Source organism: Chiloscyllium punctatum, chromosome 20 (genome assembly GCF_047496795.1).
Source record: "Chiloscyllium punctatum isolate Juve2018m chromosome 20, sChiPun1.3, whole genome shotgun sequence".
NCBI lineage: Eukaryota > Metazoa > Chordata > Chondrichthyes > Orectolobiformes > Hemiscylliidae > Chiloscyllium > Chiloscyllium punctatum.
The window spans coordinates 21,175,240-21,202,420 of NC_092758.1; the positions used below are offsets into that span (position 1 = coordinate 21,175,240).

General features: G+C 41.9%; 1 protein-coding gene across 11 annotated transcripts in view; it reads left to right on the plus strand.

The window, feature by feature from the left end:
* The first annotated feature begins 3,509 nt into the window (after positions 1-3,509).
* The window catches only part of hmgxb3 (HMG box domain containing 3), an 87,537-nt gene continuing 63,865 nt past the window's right edge, over positions 3,510-27,181 (plus strand). For 8 of the 11 annotated variants that reach the window (XR_011963458.1, XR_011963459.1, XM_072590479.1 and 5 more), the window contains exons 1-4: positions 3,510-3,633; positions 11,936-12,092; positions 16,258-16,432; positions 18,691-19,296. Coding sequence is in view for 9 of the 11 variants with exons in the window: in XM_072590479.1 (XP_072446580.1) it covers positions 11,944-12,092; positions 16,258-16,432; positions 18,691-19,296 (930 nt within the window). In the remaining 2 variants the exon portion in view is untranslated. Of the gene's footprint in view, positions 3,695-3,796; positions 3,821-8,088; positions 8,239-11,935; positions 12,093-16,257; positions 16,433-18,690; positions 19,297-27,181 lie in introns of those variants that run through there. The other 3 variants (XM_072590480.1, XM_072590483.1, XM_072590481.1) reach the window with 3 other exon arrangements.

A 27,181-nucleotide genomic window follows, 5' to 3' on the forward strand; every position in this document is an offset into this window, starting at 1 on the left:
GGTGTGGGGGAGTCCAGAAGTAGAGGGCATATGTTTCAGTGGGAGGGGAAAGATTTAAAAGGAATCTCGGGGGCAATTTTTTTCACACAGAAAATGGTGAGTGTATGGAATGAGCTGCCAGAGGAGGTGGTGTGGAGGCTGGTAAAATTAAAGCATTTAAAAGGCTACTGGATGGGTACTTGAATAGGAAGGGTTTAGAGGGGTATGGCCCAAATGCTGGCAAATGGGACTCTATTAAGATAGCTAGTCGGCCTGGAAAATTTGGATGGAAGGGTCTGTTTCCATGCTGGATAGCTCTATGACTCTATGTATCCTTGAATCAAAAACTATTTTGGATTAGTCTGCTAGCAGTGGCTCACAGAATTTCTTCTACAGAAACTTTCCAGGGCATTTCTCAAATAATCTCTACAGTGAACAAAATAGACCTAGGTAAAGGGAAGGGGAAAGAAAAAGACAAACTATCTGTTTTATACAAATTAACAATATTTAAACTCTTAACACTTTGGCTACAGATGTCTCAATTAAAATAAAAAATGCAGCACAAACTAGCTGCATTTACCAACTTCACAAACCAGAGATTCTACATTGATACTTGTCACTTTTATATTATTCGATGGAATGCCCAATTGGTAACAATTGGTTTGTCTGAACTATTTCAGCTTTTTTTAAAATTCATTCATGGGATGAGGGTATCACTGTCTAGACCAGCATTTATTGCCTGTCTTTAATTGCCAGGTGGGCAGTTAAGAGTCAACCACGTTGCTGTGTGTCTGGAGTCACACGTAGGCCAGACCAGGTAAGGACAGCCGATTTCCTTCCCTGAAGAACATCAGTGATGGTTTCTTCCTGACAATCAACTATGGCTTCATGGTCATTATTAGACTCTTATTTCCAGCTTACTATTGAATTCAAATTCCAACATGCTGCGATTCAAACCCAGGTCCCAAGAACATTTCCCGAGTTTCTGGATTAATAGTCTAGCGATAATACGTCGAGGTTATCACCTACCCTATATGAATACCAAATTTTATAAAGAGCGTTCACCTGCTGGAGACTAAGTTTTATAAAACAACTATCAATCTACATAAAATATTGAGCTTTTTCAAACTGTGGTAATACCAAATCTTTTGATTTTTTTTAAGCATCAAATGCTGGCAAAAGCATTTTGCCACTGCCAAATTAAGCTTTTTCTATGGCAGTGTTTGTCTGATCTCAGTTACTACCTGAGCTCAAATGGGTATGAGACATTTCTTTAATCCATTCCTAAAGGGCTAGTGTTGCAATATGGGTCAGTAAGGAGAATTAGCAAGGTATACACACACACACTTGTGCTTTCAGCACAAATCTGCAGATGAGATAGGGATATTTGTGTAACAAATTCCTGTGGCTGTGCCTCAGGAAAATGTTGCTTTCTTCTGGCTTGGATGCTACATTCACCTGCCTCTGTGTAATTGTTACTGCTGCTACTACTAAATCAGCAGTAGCTGGTACAGCCAGAGATGTGGGGACCCTCTCTGCTGGGCTGGGAAATAAGGAGGAAGGAACCATTGGTACAGAGAGTGAGTTAAATTGGGGAAGGTGCTGCTGATGCCTGGGAAGAGATTGGATTTATAATTAGAGTCATACAGCATGGAAACAGACCCTTCGGTCCAAATCGTCTGCATCAGTTATCCCACTGACCTAGTCCCACGTGCCAGCATTTGGCCAACACTCCTCTAAACCGTTCTGATTCAAATGCCCATCCAGATGCCTTTTAACTGTAATTGTACCTGCCTCTCCCACTTCCTCTGGCAGCTCGGGTATCACCCTTTGCCTGAAAAATTTGCCCTTCAGGTCCTAATTAAATCCTAACCCCCCACCCCTATCTTAAACCTATGCCTTCTAGTTTTGGACATCCCCCACTCTCGGAAAAACACATGAACTATTTATGCCCCTCATGATTTATAAAATCCTAAAAATTCTCCCCTCAGCTTCTGATGCTCCAGGAATTTGCAGCAGCAACTGAAGCATTCTGAGATAGTGATTACTCCCAAAACTTCTCTGGGCTGCTATCACTGCTCGAGACCTGTTTTTATGATATTCAGTACAAACTCACTCCTCCTGGGGATGGACAATTATTGTAATAAAGAGAGTACAATAGAATGTGGTCCATTCCTTTTTCGCAACAGGCAGGTGGTGTTTAAAAATACCAGTCAGTCAGGACTAGAGCACCTAAATTCCTGATGAAGGGCTTTTGCCCGAAACGTCTATTTTACTGCTCCTCGGATGCTGCCTGAACTGCTATGCTCTTCCAGTACCATTAATCCAGAATCTGGTTTCCAGCATCTGCAGTCATTGTTTTTACCTAGAGCACCTAAAAATCAGCTGTCTGATTTAAAAGTCAAAAATCATACAATATTGGGTTATAGGCCAACAGGTTGATCCAGCAGCGAGGCCTGCCTGAGGAAGGAGCGGGGCTCCAAAAGCTTGCAGTTTCAAAGAAACCTGTTGGATATAACCCGATGTCATGTGATTTTTGACTTTGTCCACCTCAGTCCAACACTGGCACTCTACATGATGATATAAAAATGGACAAGGGTTCACCCCAATCATGTTTTGAAGGAGGTGGGTGAGAAGAAAATAATTCATTTTAAAGCAGTCCGAAGTGAGACTTTGCAACTCAATCCACACATGGTCTCCAAAAAAAGCTCAGAGAGTTATATAGTCCAGCAACAAAAATAGAAATTTCTGGAGAAACTCATTAAGTATGGGGACATTTATAAAGTTACAGACAAAAAGAGTTAATGTTTCAAGTCCAGAGATCCTCCCTCAGAACTTGGGCATGGTCAACTTTGGTTTCTGGCTCTGCAGATGCTACCAAAGCTGCTGCCTGGAACAGACTGGATTTATAATCAGTCATACACCATGGTAACAGACCCTTAGGTCCAACTCATCTGCATCGAACAGACATCCCAATCTGACCAAGTCCAACATGCTAGCATTTGGCGAACACTCCTCTAAACTCTTCCCATTTAAATTCCCTTCAAAATGCCTTTTAAATGTCGCTTTTTTAAAGATTCTCAACACTTTGTTTTCGATTTGAATTATTGTTTAGTGACCTGGGCAGCATCGGAGAAGTATCGCGATGAACAAAGGAGATCGTTCGGCCCTTCGTGTCTGCACCAGCCCTTCAAATGAGTATTATGACTTGGTGCCAATGTCCGAATCGCCCCACCTCTCCCGCGGATTGGATGACTAATTGCCTCATGTGGGTAGTGAAGCACTGCAGACCCGAACCACTCGCTCTGTGAGAGAAGTTCTTCCTTAAATGCCCCCGCACGTTATTATCTGCCGCGGATCTTATTGGTATTTGGAGGATATCAGCGTGTAGCAGTTGGCTACTGCTGTCCTTTACCAAAATGGCGCCTTTCGGCCGGCACTAGGTGAGGGATTGTGCCTGCGCACACAGGGGAGCGTCCGGCTGTCGTCACGTCGCGTCTCCACGTGCCTAATACGGCCGCTGGGATTGGCTGGGCCGCGGCCAGGACCGATTGACGACCCGATCGGATTGGAGAAATCCAACGTAGCAACGGCGCCATTTTGTCCGAGGAAGGTGCGGAACTGGAATTGATAAAATCACCAGGAGTGGTCCCGGTAAGAGAAAATAGAACGCCACGGCGGCGGAGGCAGAGCGCGTGCAGACCGGAGGCGGCTGGTTTGTATTTGGGGCGTGGCGGCGTGGCGTGTTTCAGGGATTTTCCCCACTCCCTCCCCTCCCCCCCTTCCCTGTGTGGGCAGCGTAGGCAGAGACACAGGACAATAAGGCTGCAGCTCATTGGCCGTGAGTATGTGAGCAGCAGAGAGCCCGAACCTGCTGGGATCATGGTGGAGGTGGGGGAGAGAGGGCCAGGGGGAGAGCGTGGGGACTATAGGGCAGGAGTGAGTGAAGGAAAGAGGAGATGGGGTAGAAGGCTGTCGGAGGAAGGGGTAGGTGAGGTTGGGGTGATGGAGGGAGCTGGCAAAGTCGGGAAGAGTAGGGCAAAAGGAGAGCAGGCAAGGGGGAAGACAGGAGGTGAAAAGTAGGCAAAGAAACGTGGTGACAGGATTAGGAAAGGGTAGACAAAGCAGGAGGACAGAGGGGAAAGTGAAATGGTTAAGTGGAAGGATAGGAGGGTAAGATGACAAAAAGGGGATGAGTGAATGACAGTGTGGACTGAAGACAGTTGTGACAAGAAATGCTTGATAGCACCTCAAAGACCCTGGGCTTTAGTAATTAAGATTTTGTTCAGTAATGAAGATTTATTATTCATAACTAGTTGTGCCCCCTGGTCAAGATGTTACAGTGTATCAAACTGACTGTAGAAAATTGGTCATATATTTTCTGTCACCAAAAAGCTGGACAAATTCAAGCTTGTCAATTACTATATCATCAATTTACTCTTTCTTGCAACTCTCTGGTGTTGCAGCTGCTCTATCCCTGTGTTTGCCACAAATGTGAATATTTGATTACAGCATTGAATTTTTCAAGCTTGCCTAACTGTCTAAGGTATATGCACACCACTTTGGCCTGCCTCCTATTAACAAGAAAATACTTTTTGTAAGTTAGCATAATCAACCTCTTTCCCATTTACTAAATATAGACAAGTTGGATTGCTAATCTATAACTTGAACTGTACTGCTTTCAATACCTCCCTTTTCTGGCACAAGCTCCTTTTCTCTTCACCATGGATGTACAATCTGCATGTCTATCTCCCAAAATGGTAGTCTGAGAGGACTCAGCTTCTTCTTGAAACAAGACCTGAACCGTAGCCATCCACCATCCTCCTCTGTCTGGTTGAGGTCATTCTCACTTTGAACAATTTCTCCTTTAACTTGTCTCTCACTTTCTTCAGGTCAGAGGTATGGCTATGAGTCTCAGTTAGGTCTGTCTCTTTGTACATGGAGCACGTGGAACATTTTTGCTGTACTCCTATTCTCGTCCATCACCATGACTCGTTCTCTGGTACATTGGCATCATCAGTGCTGCAACTCTTTCTTGTCCAGAGTTGGAAAAAAATTCGCAATTTTGCTTCCGATTTTCATCCTGCTCTCAACTTCACCAGGTCCATCTCCAACTCCTCCCTTCCCTTCCTTGACGTCTCTGTTTGGGATAGACTGGCACTGATGTTCATTACAAACTCACTGACTCCACAGTTAGCTTAGCACACCTCTTCACACCTTGCTCCTGTAAGAACTCCATAAGACATAAGAGCAGAAATTAGTCTGTTCAGTCCATCGAGTGATAATCACGATGGAAGTTTCTCAACCCCGTTCTCCTGCTTTCTCCCTGTAACCCTTGAACCCCTTGAGGATCAAGAACCTATCTTTCTCTGTCTTAAATATACTCAATGACCTGCCCTCCACAGCCGTCTGTGGCAATGAATTCCATAGATTCACTACTCTCTGGTTGAAGAAGTTTCTCCTTATCTCCGTTCTAAAAGGTCTTCCCTTTATTCTAAGGTTGTGTCCTCTGGTCCTAGTCTCTCCAGCAATGGAAGCATCTTCCCAATGTCCACTCTGTCCAGGCAATTCAGTAATCACTAAATTTCAATTAGATCCTCCCTCATTCTTCTAAACGCCATCCAAAGAGTTCTCAAACGTTTGCCATATGTTAAGTTTTTAATTCCCGAGACTATTCTTGTGAACCTCCTATGAAAGTGCTCCAGGGCCAGTACATCATTCCTGAGATATGGACCAAAACTGTGCACAATACTCCAAATATAGCCTGACTAAAGCCTCAGAAGTACATCCCTGCTTTTATATTCAAATCCTCTCAAATGTCATCATTACAGTTGCCTTCCTACTGACTCAACCTACAAGTTTACCTTGAGAAAAACCTGGGCTAGAACTCCCAAGTCTGTTTGCACTTCAGACCTGAAATTTCTCTCCATTTAGAAAATAGTCCATGCTGCTATTCTTTGTACCAAAGTGAATGGCCTCACGCTTTCCCACATTGGGCAAAGAAGTGGCAGATAGAGTACATTCTCCAAACCTGTCCAAATCCTACTGCAGCCTCCTCACCACCTCAGTACTATCTGTCCCTCTATCTATCTTTGCATCATCTGCAAACTTAGCCAGAATTCTGTCAGTTCCTTCATCTACATCATTGATGTATAAAATGAAGAGGTGTCCCAACACAGACCCTTAAGGAGCACCACTTGTCACTAGCTGCCATCCTTTTATCCCCATGCTCTGCTTTCTGCCAGACAGCCAATATTCTATCCATGCTAGTGACTTGCTTCTAATACGATGAGCCCTTATCTTACTCAACAGCCTCCGATGCAGCATCTTGTCAAAGTCCAGATAGATAATATCCATTGCTTCTCCTCAGTCTAACATGCTTGTTCCTTCCTGAAAGATTTGTCAAGTATGACCTCCCCTTGATGAAACCATGCTGAGCTTGCCGTATCTTACCATTCACTTCCAAGTATTCAGGAATCTCATCCTTCATAATGGGCATGAAAATCTACCCACGACTGAGATTTGGCTAATTTGTGTGTAATTTTCCACCATTTTCCTTACTCCCTTTTTAAGCAGGGTGTCACGTTAACAATTTTATAATCCTCTGAGACCCTCCCTGACTCTAGCGATTCCTGAAAGATCACCACTAAAACCTCCACTATATCTTTAGATATCTTCCTTAGAACTCTGGGGTGTCATCAACTGGTTCAGGTCCGGGTGATTTACCCACCTTCAGGCCATTCAGTTTTTCTAGCACCTTCTCCTTGGTGATGGCCATAATACTCAGCTTTGCCTGCTCACTCCTGAACTTTTGGCATATGACTTGTGTCTTCCATTCTCCCAGTTTCTACGTCTCTGTCACATCTAACAATGCTAGCTTCTTTGGAGGTTTCAGAAATGATCACCTTGTTCCTCAATCAAGGATTTCTCGCCACAGTAGTTGACATGGCCCTTGGCTGTATCCAACCCATTTCTTGCACTTCTGTCCTCACCACTTCCCTTCCTTTCCATCCCATATCTGCAGTCGGGTGCCCATGATCCTTACTTTCTACTCTGCCAACATCCTCATCCAAAAGATCATAAGTTACCATTTCCACCACCTTCAGCAAAATGCCACCCACTAGATACACAAACTGTTCCTGTCCCTTGTCAGGATTCCATAGGGACTGTTCACTCTGGGGTACCCTGGTCCACTCCTCCAGCCTCAAATGTCCTCACACCCCATGACACCTCCACATGCAATCACAGAAGATGTAACACTTGTCCATTTAATTCATCCTCCTCGCTATACCAGACCTGTACATACTTTCCAGGTCAGGTAGCGATTTACCCTCGCTTTATTCAATCTGGTCTTCTATATTGACTGCTAATAATATGATCTGAAAATGTGTTGCTGGAAAAGCGCAGCAGGTCAGGCAGCATCCAAGGAGCAGGAGAATCGACATTTCGGGCATGAACCCTTCAGGAATCATGCCTGAAACATCGATTCTCCTGCTCCTTGGATGCTGCCTGACTGCTGCGCTTTTCCAGTAACACATTTTCAGCTCTGATCTCCAGCATCTGCAGTCCTCACTTTCTCCTGCTAATAATATGATATAATAGTATATCAGGGAGACAATGCAGACCGAGTGACTGCTTTGCTCAGCACCCACGCTTCCGGATCTTAGGGATTTATGACCATTTCAGCACATTATCTTATTCTCATACGTTTCTATTTCGGGCCTGCTGCATTGTGCTGGACAGCATTATCATCTTTTGCCTTGGTGCTTTATAGCCTTCAGGACTCAACATTGAGTTTAAAAATTCCAGAACGTGAATGCCTTCATGTTCATTACCTATCCCCACAGCCTGAGTTTTGTTTCATCTGAGTTGCTCCCAGTACAGCCAGCCATTTTCAATCATTTGCACTTCTATAAGCACCCTATTAACCATATCTCCCTCTTGGCTTATCATCAGCAATTCCTTTTTGTGTCTTTTCCTTTTCTCTTGCCACTCTCCATCTATTCTATTAACTCCTCTTCCATGCTGTTAGAGATGCTGAGTTCTCCAGCACTTTCTATTTTTATTTCAGATCTCCAGAGTCTGGATTACTTCAGTTTTTTTATTTGATTATGATGGAAAGTTGTCCACAGGGCTATCAAGAGGCTTTCGCTCAACAATTAATTGCTTTCTTATTCTCATTCTGGATTCCGTCAGAGTCACCTTGTCTCATTCTAACTTTGGTCCAAACGCTGAAAAAGCTGAATTCCAGTGGGTGAGGTGAGAGTGACTGCTTGAGAACAAAACGGATCTGTGCGATTGTGGGACAAAGAAAAAATTAATTAAATGGAAATTGCTGAATAAAATCAACCAGTTGGTAATTATCTGACGCAAAAGCTTATTGATGTGGAAACCATAAACTTAGCTATCGGAAACTTCTGCAGGAACTGTCCTCGGCTCAACTGTCAGAAATAACTTCATCAATGTGTACCACTTCCCACCTTGGGTCATACTCTGTTCCACCCTCTCCCATTGGGCAGAAGATACAAAAGTTTGAAAGCACATACCAACACATTCAAGAACAGCTTCTTCCCCATTGCTATCAGACTTTTGAATGGACCTCTTGTAAATTAGAGTTGATCTTTCTCTGTACCTTCTCTTGTTTGAGACCAAAGTTGCTATTTTTCAAACTGAATTTGAATTTTTAACATTTGATGATCGCTTCCCTGCTAGAGGATCCGTAATTGTGAGATGATTTATTTATCCTATCTCACTGCATATTACTAGATCTAAAATAGCCCATTACTGAGTAAGTCAAAAAGTGTGATGCTGGAAAAGCACAGCTGGTCAGGCGGCATCTGAGGAGCAGGAGAGTCAACTCTTTGAGCATACTTGGCACTGCCCTCTTCTTTACACTTTCTCCATTACTGAATAATCCCTGACACAATGCACAAATTTGTCTTCTATGTTTCCATATCCATCTGATTTGTCCAGTCGAAATGCAGATTAAAATCACCCATAACAGTTGCAGTGCACTTCGCACATACACCATTATTTCTTGACTTATGCTTTGTGCTGTTATTGGGCATCTCTTCAGGTGCCAATAGACCAACGTGACTTCCTTGCTTTCTTTATTTCCATCTGAATTGATTCCACACTGCAATCTATTGCATCTATATCACACTCACCAGCTCACTAATGCTCTACTCATACTCTCCTTTATTAATAAAGCTTATTCAATTGCTTTTCCTTTTTGCCTGTTCTTCTGAATATTGAGTTGTCAGTCTTGGGTTCTCTGCATCCATTTCTGTCTAAAAACTGTCAAGTCATGTTATTAATTGCTATTTTTGCCATAATCTCATCTAATGTTTTTACAAGTGTCTCATCTACTTGAGTAAAGATCCTTCAGATTTGATATTTCACCATTGTTACTTATTCAATTTAAGACTTGCCCCAAGCCAAGGACTTTAAGATAAGGTGTTTTTCTTGCTTTAAGATCTGGACTTTTTTTTTTCCTTTCCTTTCAGCACTTTTAAAAAAAAAAAATATTGTTTTTATTTTGGTTTTGTAACCAAGATGCTGCCAGTGAATGGCGACTTTGTACACTTTTCACTGTACTCATTTCTACATTTGATATGTGTGACAATAATTCTAATTCTATTCTCGTTCTAATTTTTATTGCTTGTTTTTTTGCGTATATTTTTGAACTCCTTCCTGTCGTGCTTTGATTATCAATGGCCTCTTCACTGCCCTGCATATCTGCTCTCTTGTTTCTTTTTGACTTCCTTCCCCGCTAATTAGTTGAATGAGCTATCTACAACCTTGGCTGTATAATTCACCAGGACTCTAGTCTCAAATAGTCCACGATAGTTCAAGTAATAGAATACCTCTCTCTCCAGGTCTGTGCTAGTGCCTCCTGAATTAAAATGCATTTCTCCCACACTAATCTTTGAGCCATGCATTTATCCCTTTAGTCTTAGTTCTACTGTCAATTTGCATGTGACTAAGGTAATAATCTGGTCTGCTTTATAATTTAATACCAAACTGTTCATTATTCCTCAATGCAACCTTTTTCCTGGTCTTATCTCTGCCGTTAGAGTTTAAAACCAGATCAGCGATTATTATTGAGTGACAGAACAGACTCAAAGGACCAAGTGGTCTACATTTTCAAATTCAAATGTTTATATTCATATACCTTAGCATTAACAATCTTGCAACTGAATCGCAAAGTTGTCCATGCAGATGCAGAGACTTGAACAGGCAGTCTCAATTAATGCTTTATTACAGTACTTAAAGAATATTATCCTGTCAGAGGAGCTGATGTGTTCTTAATGAAATCTTAAAGCTGATCTCCTCTTTCAGATGAGCATACAAAGATTCCATTACACTATATGAAAAGAATTAATGGAGCTTTCATTAACGACCTGACTGATATTTATAACTTAATGATATTTCAGGAAGCAGATTATCTGTTGGATTATGATGTCATCTGAAATGTCAAATAAGTGAGGGGCTCTCTTGAATACAGTGCTTCAGTATTTTAATGTGTTACCCTGCTTCAGAATATTAGGCAGACACTATGTCTTGGCTCAATTAGATTTCCTGTCGGCATAAATCCATTTGTCTGTGTCACTGTCCCTCTTACTTTACTATCTGCTTATAAGGTTACTTCATTCATTCTACTTAGTTTTGGATGAACAATTTAGATTATTGCATTATCTATGACAATTTTCTTGCAAATGTCAAAATTAGAGAGAAAAGAGAACACAAAAATCCTGTTGTATCTTTTCCTCTTCTGTGTCTTGTTGGTTATCTTAAATGATTGGCTTGCTGTGTATTTATTGATGCAGAGAGGAAGAATGATCAGACATGGAAATGTTGTCTTTGTTTATTAAGCTAACTCTATTTACTAGAAACGATACACAAGCCTGTCAAAAGTATCATTATATCTAAGTGTTGTGTCTTCAGTTGCCACTTTCCTCTACTCACTGAGCCTGTGTCTTAAAGCATCACAAACTCCTGCAGGTGTTCACCAATGCGCTACCAATGTGCTTATATAGAATTAAAAATAATCATTTGAAAGTGTTGCATCAGAACTTCTGTTAGCTTTATCTGTGCACTAATGTGTAATATTCAATCTGTTTTACTCCTTGTTTGTTGAGCAACAAAATAAATCCACCCCCATTCTGTGCAATTAGCCTTGAGGCTTGCAGATGCTGAATCCCTGATGGAAACGTCTTTCTTAGTGAATACTTGAGAGTTCATTGAAATCCGTTTGAGAGTGATCAGCAATTAACGGATTGTATGATACATTTTAAGACCATAAGAAACAGGATCAGGAGTAGACTGTTCAGCTCCTTGAACTTACTCTGCCATTCAGAAGGGTCATGGCTGATCCAACACTCCTCAGAACCACTTACCTTTCCTTTCCCCATAACCTTCGATTCCCTTACTATCAAGAATCTATTTGACTCAGCATTAATAACAGACAAGTACTCTGCTCCTTCCATAGGTCTCTTTGCCAATAAGTGCTGAAGACGATCAGAAGAAATTTCTCCTCTTCCCATTCTAAAATTGTTGCATTCTTAATTCTGAGACAATTACCTTCTGGTTGTAGCCTTTCCCATGAGGGAAAACATTTACTCTGTCAAGCCCCTAAAGAATCCTATATGTTACAATGTGTGTAAACCAGGACTGAATAAGTCACAACGTTTCAAATCAAGTTTTTTGTTAACTGCAAAAACCCATACTTTGTATGCAATCTCCCACTTGTTCTGTTAATTGCACGTAGATTATACTTGTTTGACTTAGAGCCTCAAAACTCATGAATCTTCATATCCAAATTGTTTAGTTTTGCATTTTGTAATTTTTCCATTTGTATTTTAACTTGACTGTGTCCAACTTTGTAATCTATTGGGTAGTGGTATACACTTTTCAGATGGTTTCATGTCAGTTTAATTTTTTGCTTCCACTTTAGCATAAGGAATGGACACTCCATATGATGGAGCAGAGATAACATTGGTAACTGAAGAAATCGAAGGCTGTTACAGCTGCACAAAAAGCTTTTCACCTAAAAAGAAAAAGAAATGGAAAGATCAAAGTGAGGATGGAGGTAAAAAAATTAAGAAGCCCAGGTAAAGACCAATTATTTATCATCCAGAAGATACTACTCATGTAAAATCTCATGTAGGCTGAAATCGTCAGGTTTAATCTAGAAGTGGTATCTCAGTCATCCCGTCTGTGTATTTAATGGATTAAATCTACTGATTGGAAGCAGCAGATTTTCTGTGCAGCACACCTGTACCTACAGTTCTAATAATATGATACCTAGATTATTAGGATTATTTGCAAGTGTATAAAACATGCTTAGACTGATGCAGAAATTATTCTGATTAGAGAGAGTAAAAAATCTAAACAGAATTACTTATTGGGCTACGATAAACTCAGCGTCTCGATTTTAATGCCCAACCGTCAGAATGCTGTGATTGCTATTCAAGAGGCCAATTAAAAGATAAGTTAAGATTGTATCAGGGGTGAGTGAGATGCTTGAGTTATGAGGGGAGACTATATGACATGGTCTTTGCAGTGTATATCCAAACAGAGTTTGAGACTTGATGAACTGAGTAGGGCAACGCAGGACATGCATGCAAAGATTATTAATAATAAAATTAGAAATATAGAAACAAAGTAAGGAGAAATTTGTTTTTATTCAAAGCATTTCTACAAAATAGAATACTTTAGCAGATGTTAGATAATATAGCATCTAATGATATTGGCTTATAAAAATGAAGGTATTTGTAAAAAGAAAGATAATGGAAAAAAGCAATAGAGCATGAGTTGGATAGCTCTTTTACAGAGCTAGCCCAGATGTGATGAACTGAATGACATCAATCTCATTCTAAAACTGCTTCTGCAGGATTCCCAAAATCCGATTTGAAGTAGTGATACTACAGACTTTCCAAAGACAAGAGAGCATGTTTCTCAAACTTGGGAGCAATGTGAAATATTTGCATTTTATACTTGTGATCACTGATAGAGGGGGTCCGTCTGGAATGTGTTCTATAGCATTGAATTGGGATATTTTATCCGAATTACAAACAGATGAGGTTCTCGCATCACTTTAAAAACAGGCTGTTTAGTTGTCAAGTAGGTTGAATAATTTCTTTAAATGGTTATGCTTGACTTTATTGAAATTAATTATTTATACAGTTCCCAGCCTCAACATTGAGAAATATGAAGTGATACAACTTTGGAAGAAGAATGAGGAAAAGAAATATGATGCAAAATTTTAAAACTAGAGGGGGAGTCAAGTAGACTTGTTGATTCTGATATGTAAATTCTAAAATCAGAAAGACAGCTTGGTGGGTTGTAAGCACAAGAGCAGCAATGGGATCTTCAAAATGTAAAATATAGCAGTAGTGTGGATTGTTTAGTCTCTGACATAACTTATGTATTAATCATATAAGTCCACTCCAACCAAATCCAATCTTTGGCTGCTGGGCTAATTTTCATCAGTTTATGAATCAATAAGTAACCTAAATGAGTGTGTCATCATTGTCATAGACGTCTTCAGTAACTATGGAGAGGACTGAGTCAAAAAGTGTGGGGCTGGAAAAGCACAGCAGGTCACCCAGCATCTGAGGAGTAGGATAGTCAATGTTTCAGGCAGAAGCTCTTCATCAGGAGTGGGGAGGAGAGAGGCAAAGGGGGCTCAAGGGGACGGAGATAAATAGGGTAGGGTAGGGCTGGGGAGGGGAAGGTAGCAAGGAAGACAATGGGTGGATGCAGGTAGCGGGGTGATGTTGTTAGGGTGGAGATAGGTGGAAAGGAAAATGAACAGGTGAGAGAAGTTCAGCAGTGCGCTGCCAAGTTGGAGGGTTGGATCTGGGATAAGATGGGGGAAGACGAAATTCGGAAACTGGTGAAATCGACTTTTAATGCTGTGTGGTTAAAGAATTCCTAGGCAGAAGATGAGGCGTTCTTCTTCTAGGCATCTGGTGACTGGGATTTGGCGGTGGAGGAGACCAAGGACTCTCCCATTCATGGCTGAATGGGAGGGGGAGTTAAAGTGGTCGGCCACAGCTTGGTGGGATTGTTTGGTGTGTGTGTTCTGGAGACATTTTAGGAAACATTCTGCAAGTTGGCATCCTTCCATTGACTATGTGCACTTCCCGATGCCTCAGGAAAAGGGCCAGCATAACGAAGGACTCCTCCCACCCCAGTTGTACCTTCCACCCTCTTCCATTTGGCAAAAGATACAAAAGTTTGAAAACACATACCAACAGATTTAAGAACAGCTTCTTCCCTGCTGTTATCACACTGAAAATGGATCTCTAATGTGATAGAATTGATCATTCTCTGTGGTTGCAATGCTATGTTCTGATATACTTATGTAAGGTATGATTTGTCTGGATAGCACACACAATACTTTTCACTGTATCTCGGCACAAGTGACAATAATAAATCAAATTAAAAGCGAGGTGGCATAAGTTTAAGTTCAACATATAAACAAAGCATGTTAAAGGTTTTTTTTTATTTTACCTGTTCAGAGATGTTGTTACGTACCTCCGGAGCAAGTAGAACTTGAACCCAGGCCTCTTTGGTTACTGGTAGGAACACTACCATTGAACTACATGTATCAAAAACATTATCCAGAAATAGAATAGCCTCTCAGAACTGTCCCAGCTTTTAGAGGGAAATGGGTGAGGTAAGCAGGAATTAGAGCAATGGGCCTGACTGAACAGCTGTTTCAGTAAACCAGCATAGGAATGATGTACTGAACACGGGATTCCTTCTATGATGTAAGATCCTCTGATTCACAGACTTGTGTTGAATATTTCATAACATTATAGAGATGTACAGCATGGAAACGGACCCTTTGGTGCACCTCATCCATGCTGACCAGATATCCTAAATTAATCTCGTTCCATTTGTCAGCATTTGACCATATCCCACTAAATCCTTCCTATTCATATTCTCATCCAGATGCCTTTTAAGTGTTGAAATTGTATCAGCTTCCACCACTTCCTCTGGCAGCTCATTATATACACGCTTTGCATGAAAAAGTTGCCTCTTGAGTCCCTTTTAAAATCTTTGCCCGCTCACCTTAACCCTTACCTCTAGTTTTGGACACCTCAGCCCGATGAAAAGACCTTGTCAATTTACCCTATCCGTGCCCCTCCATAATTTTATAAACCTCTAGAAGGTCACCCCTTAGCCTCTGATACTCCAGGGAAAACAGCTCGAGCCTATTCAGCCTCATTATAGCTCAAACTATCCAACCCTGGCAATATCCTTGTTAAGTCTTTTCAGAATCCTTCCAAGTTTTACAGCATCCTTCTTGTAGCAGGGAGACCAGAATTGCACACAGTATTCAAATAGTGGCCTAACCAATGTCCTGTGCAACTGCAACATGACCTCCAACTCCTATACTCAATGCACTGATCAATAACGGCACAATTCTGTTTAACAGAATAAAAGTACATAAAGAATAATATGGTGGTACTTGATAGTCATGTGGCTTGTGTTTGAAATTTTATTTGCAACATATTTGGATAAAACCCTAGTCATGCATTGAAACTTCTTATTTCCCTGACGCTAAAGCTTCGTCTTTATTTATAAATCCTATGGCTGTTATCACTTTCCAAATTTATCCAGTAAGAAGCTGAGCCGTAGGAACCAGTAAAGAGCTAAGGTCAATCCCTTCATTTGCTGATTAAGTGAATTCTGACTGAGGCAGTAATAAGTTTGTTGCAATTAGAAGGGAAAGCTGAGATTGACAAAAATCAAGATAAGACAGCAACATTTTGGCTCATGAAAGCAAATCTGGAGCAATATCTATATTTTTGATAAATATTATTTTAAAAAGTATTTCAAAATCTTTTCACTTATGGACTATCTCTATATTGAATCTGGCTTTCTTCCAGCAACTACAGCACTGTTTGGTTATATAATACGTTTAATGTAACAAAGTGTCCCAAAATGCCTCAGAAGAGCATTGTTCCACATCAGGTGACATTATGTCAGACAACTAAGAGCTCCATTTAAAAGAATGTCTTAGAGGTGGGAAAGCAAGGCAGAGTGGTGCATGGAAGGTATCCTTGAACTTGGAGATTAGTCAACTGAAGACATAGCTACCAAAAGCTATTAAAATCAGACATGCTTCAATCATATCTTTGACCAACACAGGTGTCTCGGAGAATATTACAAGAATGATAAATTTTACTAGATTTCTGCTGTTTTTGTACATACCATTGATCTGGATGAAAACTGTTTTGAGCTTTTGTTTCTTTATTTCAGGCCAGCATACTTACTGTACTATTATGACACTCATTTAAAAGTGCAACAAGATTTTCCAAATTTGCCCCGGTCTGAAATAAACAAGAAGATCAGTGAAAGCTGGAGGCGACTCAGTGTTGCTGAAAAGGGTATTTACCTTGAAAAGGCAAAGCTGGAAAAAGAAGGAATAGATCCGGTAAAAGCTTTCTCTCTTAGCTGCAATAATAATAACAAAATACTGTGGATGCTAGAAATCTGAAATAAAAATACAAATGCTGGAGAAACTCAGCACGTCTGGTACCATCTATGGAGAGAGTTAAAAGTTTGAGTCTGATATGACTCTCCAGAACTGAACGGGCTGGAAAATGTGCTTTTTTTTTATGTGTAGACAGGAGGGAAGGAAGACATAAGTTGAACAGATGATAAGGGTACCCAAAACAAATGGCAAAAAGTGTGTTCACGGTGGTAAAGGAGCAAATGAAATGTAAAATAGGGGTATATGAAAAAGGAAAAAAAAAGTGTTGCTCCGCTAAGATCAAAGTCAAAGAGATCAGAGGAATCAAGAAGACCGGAAAATGAGGTGGTTTTCCTTCTGCTTGCATTGAACTTCATTGGAAAACTGCAGCAGACCAAAGATGGAAATGTGAGAATGGAAGCAAGATGGTTTGTTGAAATGTCAAATGACTGTAAGATTGGGTGTTTTCTGCAAAGTGGTCACCCAGTCTGTGTTTGGTCTCACCAGTTTAAAAGATACCACATTATGACCAGGATGTACAGTAGACTATACTGAAAGATGTTCAAGTAAACGACTGTTAGACTGTGTGTTTTGGGTCTTTGGCAGTGAGGAGGCTTGGATGAAATTGCAAGTGTTATGCCTTCTTTGATTGTATGAGAAAGTGCCATGGGTTGGAGTGAAAAAGGTCTTGAGAGTATTGGGGAATTAGGCCAGGCTATTGTGGAGGTGAATGGTCTCTGCAGAAAGCTGATAGTGGCAGGAGGGGAGGGAAGATGCATGAGATGGTGGTATCCTGTTGGCAGAAATAATAGTGGGTGATCCTTTTGAATGTGGAGACTAATGGGTTGGAAAGTTACAACAAGTAATCCTGTTATCGTTCTGTGAGGGAGGGGAATGGGCGAAGGCAGAAGTGTCCGAAATGGGATTGGATATGGCTGGAGGACCAGACAAACATGAGAGCAAATCTTCAGTTGAGGGAACAGAAGGTACCTTTGCAAAAAATGGCATGATTGGATAGAGAAATTGGGAAAATGGAATGGATTCCTTACAGGAAGCAGGGTGTAGGGAAGTGCCGTCAATGTAACTGAGAGTTGGTGGGTTAGTAATCGATATTGGTGGATAGCTTATCCTCAGAAAAGAAGGTTAAGTCAAGGAAGGGAAGGGAAGTATCAGAGAAGAACTAAGTGACTGTAAGAGAAAGATGCAAATTGAAAGCAAACTCTTTGATTTTTTTCCAATTCTGGACAAGAGCTGGAAGCTGTATCGACTATGACATTGATGTACTGGAGAAGTACGCTGAGTAGGACTGGAACAAGGAATGTTCCAAACCCCACACAAGGTCTTGCCATCGCATGGGCTGCTACCACAAATAACCCATTGTCAGCCCCTAACAATCTTCATTAGCAGTTATTCATTCACCCAGGCTGACCTTTACCCACTCATTTGTCTGCACAACAGTTTTTTTTCCACACTGACTGGCTTTCATTTCCACCATTTTTCTTTACTCCTTCCCACATTCCTCTCCCCCTTCTTTAGCATATACCAATCTGTTTCTAGCTACAATCAATTTTAAAGAATGATTACTGGAACCAAAACATGAACTCTGGTTTCTGTCCCCATATGCTGGTAGACTTGCTGAATTTTTTCCAGCAATTCCTGATTTTGTTCCTGATTGCTGGCATCTGTGGTTCTTTGTTTTTTTTGTTTAATATTAAATAGTACTTGGCTGAAAACTAGTAACTTGGAGACTGGAGCATAGCTAGATCACATTTGACTGTCGATGAGAACTTACATTTGCAATGATTTAGTTTAATCATTTATCGTTGTGCTGATGTCATCATCCTTTAGTAACAAAATATTGGATGTTTCCATCTGTACTTTAGAAAAGGTACTGTCAACAAAAACGTAAACCTGAATATGGCCATCTTTTATGAAAACAAGCTGTATTTGATTAAAGAGTATTAATCCCAAAGCTGTACTCTTGCATTGAAATATCAACCTATTATTTGTCCTTTGCTCTGATTATAATGGCATTTGGTGTTTATTTTACAAACAATTGTTTTCAAATATCATTTCTCTTTTGCACTCAAACATGCTACTGACATTAGAATAATAATCATTTCCAGCAAAAGTGAAGAGTTTGCCCCTTTTTTACACAATTAACTAAAATGCTACACAAATGAGATGTGCTCATGTGTGTTCCTTTTTGCAATCTACAGAGCGATAAGCTAGTCAATGCTTCAACTGGTGCCCCTCCAACTGATATTCCAGGATTCCGCAAAATTCTTCCTCGTTCTAGTTATATTATAATTCCCACTTCTGGTCTACCTGGTGATGGAAATGGTCAACAGCTGGCTCAATCTCCTACACCGAGGGGAGGTGAATGCAATCCAACATGGCAGACTCTTACCCACGATACTATACAAAGCCTTTTTACAGGCCCTATCGACAGCACTGAAGAGAGCATTGCTATTGATGGAATTACTGATGAAGCTTTCATTCACACTGAAACAATGCAGGAGATTGTTACATCTGAGATGCTTTCTCAATTTTCTAATTCTGGAGATGACAGAGTGGCAGGAGAACTGACCACCAATGAGACTACTTTAGAGTTGACCCATCCTTATGACTCCCCTTGTGTTGTCATTGAAGGAACATTAATAGGTACAGGAAGTGATGCTTCAGAAAGTGTCACCAGCTGCACAAACCAGCAAACTATGGAGGCTAATCCTGTGATGGCAGTATTATCGAATCAGAGCAAGCCAAGTGGGAATCTCTCCTCTCATAAAACTCTAGGACAGGCTGTTTGTGTTAACAACAAACAGGTAAGAAACTCAGTTTGCTTTTTCACTCCTTACATATAAGTATTGAGATTTGTAACCAAAGTGATCTCTACAGTTCAAAAGATTGAGAAGTGACCTGAGTAAAATTTCTCACGGGGTTCACAGGATAGATATAAGACAGGTGGTTTCCCTGGCTGGGGAGGCTAGGGAACATTGTCTCAGAATAAGCGATGGGCAATTTAGGACTGAGATCAAGAGAAATCTCTTCACTCAGTGTAAACCTTTGGACATTTCTTTCACCAATGACTGTCGGGGATCTGTAAGTGAATACATTCAAGATAGTGATTGAGAGATTTCCAGACAGTAAAGACATAAAGGGACATGGAGAAAATAGAAATGAGGTCGATGATCAGTCATGATCTCATGGAGGAGCAGGCTCAAGTGGCTGCATGATCTAGTCGTGCTCCAATTTCCTGTGGTTGCATGTTTTTATATTGAAAGAATACAATATAAGGACCAAGCATAATTCATGTCATTCATAAGAAACAGTAATAAACAACATTTATATCGCGTCTTTTTTAATGTGAGGCAAAGTCTGCTACTGACATCATATATATGCACATTGTGCATTATTTTAATTGAGTTAATGTGTGCGCATTCAAATGGCTTTTACTGAGGCGGGGGGTGAGGAGAGTGGCTATGAAGACGACTGGAGGATTCTTCCGACCACCCTGCACCCCTCCCCACCCCACTCACCCACATTCTGACTCACCTGACCTCCTGTTTGCAGACCCCCCCCCCCCCCCGCCCCCCGAAGCAAATGTGGCCTTCAGATGGTCGTAAGAAGAGATCAAAGATGTCTAAGAATACTCAAGCCAGCTGGTCTGTACAGGATCAGAGTGCCTGACAGGGGATTCCATCTGGGTTGCTCACTTTCCATGGGTTCACATTAAGGTTAGCCTAATGTCTGTGGTGGTGGTTGAGGGTGCAGATGCGTCTGCAGCTGATGGGATAGGTGATATTGTTAGGTGACATTTTTTACAAACCCACCGACTCTCACAGCTACCTGAATTGCACATCTACCAACTCTACCTTCTGCAAAAACGCTGTCCCGTAGTCCCAATTCCTCCCCCTTTGGTGTATCTGCTCCCAGGAGGACCAGTTCCACCAAAGAACACATCAGAGAGCCTCCTTCTTTCAAGACCGTAATTTCCCCTCCAACCATCTCATCCACATCCCGCATCTCCGCCCTCAAACCCCACCCCTCCAACCGCAACAAGGACAGAACCCCTCTGGTCCTCTCCCTCCACACCACCAACGTCCACATGAACCGCATCATCTGCCGACATTTCCGCCACCTCCAAATGGACCCCACCACCAGGGATATATTTCCCTCCTTACCCCTATCCGCTTTCCACAAAGACCGTTTCCAACCACCTGGTCAGGTCCACAACCCCAACAACCCACCCTCCCCTCTTGGCACCTTCCCCTGCCACAGCAGGAATTGCAAAACCTGTGCCCACACCTCCCCCCTCACCTCCATCCCAAGCCCCAAAGAAGCCTCCATGTGAATGTGGTAGGGTGACTTTAACTTTCCCATATTGATTGGAACCTTCTTTGAGCCGATAGTTTGGAAGGAGCTGTTTTTGTAAGGTGTGCTTAGTGGGGTTTCCTAACTCAGTACATTGACGGGCTGACGAGGGGAGAGGCCACTTTGGATTTGGCGCTTGGCAATGAGCCAGGGCAGGTGTCCGATCTTGTGGTGGAAGAGCATTTTGGTGATAGCGACCACAACTGCTTCACTTTCTACATAGCTATGGAGAAGGAGAAAAGCAGGCACAATGGGAGGATACTTAATTGGGGGATATGAAACTATGATGCCATCAGATGTGAGTTGGGAAGCATGGACTGGGAGCAATTGTTCCATGGAAAGGGCACTATAGACATGTGGAGATTGTTTAAGGAACAGTTGTTGCGAGTGATGCATAAATGTGTTCCTCTGAGACAGGCAAGAAGGGGTAAGATAAAGGAACCTTGGATGACGAGAGAGGACGAGCTTCTCGTCAAAAGAAAGAAGGCAGCTTACGTAAGGTGGAGGAAGCAAGGGTCTTGCTCAGCTCGAGAGGATTACAGGCAGGCAAGGAAGGAGCTCAAAAATGGTCTGAGGAGAGCCAGGAAGGGACACGAAAAAGGCTTGGCAGGAAGGATTATGGAGAATCCAAAGGCATTTTACACTTATGTGAGGAATAAGAGAATGATCAAAGAAAGAGTAGGGCAGATCAGGGATAGCATAGGGAACTTGAGTATAGAGTCTGAGGAGGTAGAGGAAGCCCTAAATGAGTTTTTTGCTTCTGTCTTTACTAAAGAAAAGGACCTTGTAGTGAATGAAACCATTGAGGAGCAGGTAAACATGGCGGAATGGATAGAGATAGAGGAAGCTGATGTGCTGAAAGTTTTGACAAACATTAAGATTGACTAGTCGCCAGGGCCAGACCAGATTTGTCCTCGGCTGCTTTGGGAAGCGAGAAGCGTGATTGCTTCACCGCTTGCGAAGATCTTTGCATCCTCACTCTCCACCAAAGTCATACCTGAGGACTGGAGGGAGGCAAATGAAATTCCTGTCTTCAAGAAAGGAAATAGGGAAATCCCCAGTAATTACAGACCAGTCAGTCTTACGTCTGTAGTCTGCAAGGTGTTCAAAAGGATTCTGTGGGATAGGATTTATGACCACCTGAAAGAGCATGGCTTGATTAAATGCAGTCAGCATGGCTTTGTGAGTGAGTGGCAGGTCTTATTGAATTCTCTTGAGGATGTTGCTAGACAAGTTGATGAGGGTCGAGTGGTGGATGTGGTGTATATGGACTTCAACAAGGCATTTGATAGGGTTCCCCAGAAGGTCAGGAGGAATGGGACATGGAAATTTAGCTGTCTGGATACAGAATTGGTTGGTCGACAGAAGACCGTGAGTGGTAGTGGAAGGAAAGTATTCTGCCTGGAAGTCTGTGGTGAGTGGTGTTCCACAGGGCTCTGTTCTTGGGCCTCTACTCTTTCTAATTTTTATTAATGACTTGGATGAGGAAATTGAAGGATGGGTTAGCGAGTTTGCAGATGACACAAAGGTTGGAGGTGTCATTGACAGTATAGAGGACTGTTGTAGGCTGCAGCGTGACATTGACAGGATGCAGAGATGGGCTGAGAGGTGGCAGATGGAGTTCAACCTGGATAAATGCGAAGTGATGCATTTTGGAAGGTCGAACTTGAAAATTGAGTACAGGATTAAAGACCGGATTCTTGGCAGTGTGGAGGAACAGCGGGATCTTGGTGTGCAGGTACATAGACCCCTGAAAATTGCCACCCAAGTGGACAGGGTTGTTAAGAAAGCATATGGTGTTTTGGCTTTCATTAACAGGGGGATTGAGTTTAAGAGTCGTTTGATCTTGTTGCAACTCTATAAAACTTTGGTTAGACCGCACTTGGAATACTGTGTCCAGTTCTGGTGGCTTTATAATAGGAAAGATGTGGACGCTTTGGAGAGGGTTCAGAGGAGGTTTACCAGGATGCTGCCTGGAATGGAGGGCTTATCTTGTGAAGAGAGGTTGACTGAGCTTGGACTTTTTTCATTGGAGAAAAGAAGGAAGAGAGGGGTCCTAATTGAGGTGTACAAGATAATGAGAGGCATAGATAGAGTCAATAGCCAGAGACTTTTTTCCCAGGGCAGAAATTGTTAACATGAGGGGTCATAGTTTTAAGCTGTTTGGCGGAAAGTATAGAGGGGATGTCAGAGGCGGGTTCTTTATGCAGAGAGCTGTGAGAGCATGGAATGCGTTGTCAGCAGCAGTTGTGGAAGCAAGGTCATTGGGGATATTTAAGAGACTGCTGGACATGCATATGGTCACAGAAATTTGAGGGTTCCTACATTAGGTTTACCTTACATGGGGATCAATGGTCGGCACAACATCTTGGACTGAAGGGCCTGTTCTGTTGTATGTTCTATATCCATCAAAGTTTCAACTGAACTTCCACAAATGTGGGCGGCACGGTGGCACAGTGGTTAGCACTGCTGCCTCACAGCGCCTGAGACCCGGGTTCAATTCCCGCCTCAGGCGACTGACTGTGTGGAGTTTGCACGTTCTCCCCGTGTCTGCGTGGGTTTCCTCCGGGTGCTCCGGTTTCCTCCCACAGTCCAAAGATGTGCAGGCCAGGTGAATTGGCCATGCTAAATTGCCCATAGTGTTAGGTAAGGGGTAAATGTAGATGTAGGGGTATGGGTGGGTTACGCTTCGGCGGGGCGGTGTGGACGTGTTGGGCCGAAGGGCCTGTTTCCACACTGTAAGTAATCTAATCTAATCTAAATGTCATTTATTGCATCCATTGCTCCCGATGTGGTCTCCTTTACATTGGGGAGACTGGACGCCTTCTCACAGAAAGCTTTAGGGACACACGCACCAATCAACCCCACCGTCCCGTGGCCCAACATTTCAACTCTTTCCCCCCCCCGCCACACACACTCTGCCGATGACATGCAGGTCATGGGCCTCCTCCATCACCAGTCTCTCATCACCTGCCGCCTGGAGGAAGAACGCCTCATCTTCTGCCTCGGAACACTTCAACCCCAGGGCATCAATGTGGACTTCACCAATTTCCTCATTTTCCTTCCCCCTACCTTACCCCAGTTCCAACCTTTTAGCTCATCACCATCCTCATGACCTGTCCGACCTGCCAATCAACCTTCCCACCTATTCGGTCCACCCTCCTCTCCGACCTATCACTTTTATCCCCACCTCCATCCACCTATTGCACTCTCAGCTACCTTCTCCCCAGCCCCACCTCCCTCCCATTTATCTCTCCACCCCGGAGGGTCCCAACCTTCATTCCTGCTGAAGGGTCCCTGCCCAAAACGTCGATTTTCCTGCTGCTTGGATGCTGCCTGACCTGTTGTGCTTTTCTAGTACCACTAGAATCTTGACGCTGATCTCCAGCATCTGCAGTCCTCACTTTCGCCGATATTGTTTCACTGTCTTTCTGTTCAAAGTAAGCATAGAATGCATTGAGCTCATCAGCTTGGGCTGTTCTGTTGCCGGCAATTCTGTTTGACTTCGCTTTGTAGCCAGTTATGTTGTGCCAGCTTTGCCACAAACGACAGGTATCTAATTGGTTCATCTGGGTCTCAAGCTTAGTTTAGTTTCTCTTCTTACAGTCCCTGATGTCCTTGCAGAGGTCATACCTGAATTTCCTGTGTCGGTCAGTGTCACTGGACTTGAACATCTCAGACCTGGACTTCAGTAGGGAGTCGATCTCTCAGTTCATCTGTGGTTTCCACTTGGGAAGCATTCAGATTACCTTCTTTAGCACAGAGTCCGTAATAGTAGTGGCGTACTCATTTAGGTTGGCTACTGAGTTCTCAAATATTGACCAGTCTATCAACTCTAAGCAGTCCCATATCATTGCAGTTAGGCATGAGTAATAATTGGTGGCCTAACTGGTGGTACCTACATCCCAATGAATTAAAAGAAAACTTGATATCCTGAGGCCACAAAAGACCCAATGTGAAAGTGGGTTTGTTTGAATTAATTGCCAACGGATACCTTAGCTTTTGGTTAACTCCCCACAGTATCAATCATTGTAACTGGATCAAAATCCTGGACTTCCTTTCCTTACAATACAGTGTGCTGACATACATGGACTACAGTGGTTCAGGAAGGCAATAATAAGCCAAGGGCAGTTGAAGAAGGTACTATTTATTGGCCTTGCCTGTGAAGCTTACATCTCGTGAATGCATTTTTAAAAGAAATTGAAAACTGGAGGGAAAATTGTGTGATCTCCTTGCATGTGTCCTGTCCAATTGACTTCATTCAGGAATGAAGTTTTAGCAATCAGGATCTTTTTGTCTCAAATCAAAATCCTGCACAACACATTGGCCAGCATTTGGATGTGAACCAAAGGGATTTCTGCAAGTTATTTTTACCTTTCATTTCATCAAACCCTCCAGACTAGAATTCATGTATCTGTGCAGAAAATTGAATTTTGTAGTTATAAGACAGAGATAGTAATCCAAATCCAACATCCTCACTACCACTGGATTCACAACATAGTGACATCAAAACATATAATGACCTCAAATTTGTTCAATTGTTCTTATCCAAATTTTACAAGTAACAGATCCTCAGCACTAAGTTTATAACTTAAAGTTAACAATTTATTATTAGTAGTGTCGCTTTGGTGAGCTCCAATAAACAACAAGGCATTTAATGTCTGTGATCCTTGGAGTGCAAATTCATAGCTCCTTGAAAGTGGAGTCGCAGGTAAATAGGATAGTGAAGATGATGTTTGGTATGATTTCCTTTATTGGTCAGAGTATTGAGTACAGGAGTTGGGAGATCATGTTGTGGCTGTACAGGACATTGGTTAGGCCACTGTTGGAATATTGTGTGCATTTCTGGTCTCCTTCCTATTAGAAAGATGTTGTGAAACTGGAAGGAGTTCAGAAAAGATTTATAAGGATATTGCCAGGGTTGGAGGATTTGAGCTATCGGGAGAGACTGAACAGGATAGGGCTGTTTTCCCTGGAGCGCGGAGGCTGAGGGGTGACCTTCTAGAGGTTTACAAAATTATGAGGGGCATGGATAGGATAAATAGACAGTCTTTTCCCTGGGGTCAGGGAGTCTAGAACTAAAGGGCATAGGTTCAGGGTGAGAAGGGAAAGATATAAAACGGACCTAAAGAGCAACTTTTTCACATAGAGGGTGGTACGTGTACGGAATGAGCTGTCAGAGGAAGTGGTGGAGGCTGGTACAATTGCAACATTTAAAAGGCATTTGGATGGGTGTATGAATTGGAAGGGTTTGGAGGGATATGGGCCAGGTGCTGGCAGGTAGGACTAGATTGGGTTGGGATATCTGGTCGGCATGGACGAGTTGGACCAAAGGGTCTGTTTCCATGCTATACATCTCTATGACTCTATCTAAACCAAACCTCCTTAGATCTCCTTAGATTGCCTCTGATAGACAAACAGATTTGAGGGATAAATTAAAACAAATTACAAAAAAAGTCATAATTTGATTGAGGTTTGAACAATGAAAACCATTTCTTTGTGAAATCCTTGGATGAGGGGTAATATTTCAGATATATAAAATTCAACATCTTGCTTGAATTTGGAATTCACTAGTTATTGTAAATAACTGTAGTTGTCTTCTAGAGATTCTTAATACTTTCTTGTAGACTGAGATTCTTTTCTCAGAACATTCAACAATTCATAACTAGAGAGAAGTTCGAGAACACAAAATCCAAAAAAAGAATTCTGGAGTTTCCTTGGCTCAACTGCCTCCTGATCAAAACCCAGTCTGCAACAGTTCACTTTTTTCTGCCAGTCCTGAGTATAGCAGCATCTCAATGCCAAATAGTTTGCAGTGTCCTGAGATCTGTAGTTAACTGCATAATCTTTCCAGGCCAGTTCTGAACAGTAAACATCTTTTGTTCTGACCTTTTAAAACAAACTACTATTCAAAGTTCAATTCTTAACTTCAACTCTCAGCACCAAACAAAAATTGAGAAAAATAAAGATGGTCTCAATATTTTTGAAAAATATACTAAATTAATCCCAGAGAAGTATGTTATGGACCAAGCCAGTCCCCCTCATAACATTTCAAGAAAGTAGCCCGGACCCTTAGTTTACTAATTGTTTAAAGCAGGTGTCAAGTGGATATTCCAGGAGTGGTGCAGCTGGCCCAAACACATTTGTTTAGTTTTAAACAAAACAGAATTTATTTGCAAGATTACCAAATGAAACACAAACAAAAAGAAGCAAAATATAGAATAAATTAACTGAAAAACCAACAGATTTTCCCAACTTAATGATGCTGTTCCAAATTCCTGCCACAATCTCTAAATACCCCTTGGCAAAAAAGGTAAAATCCAATACCGGATCTTA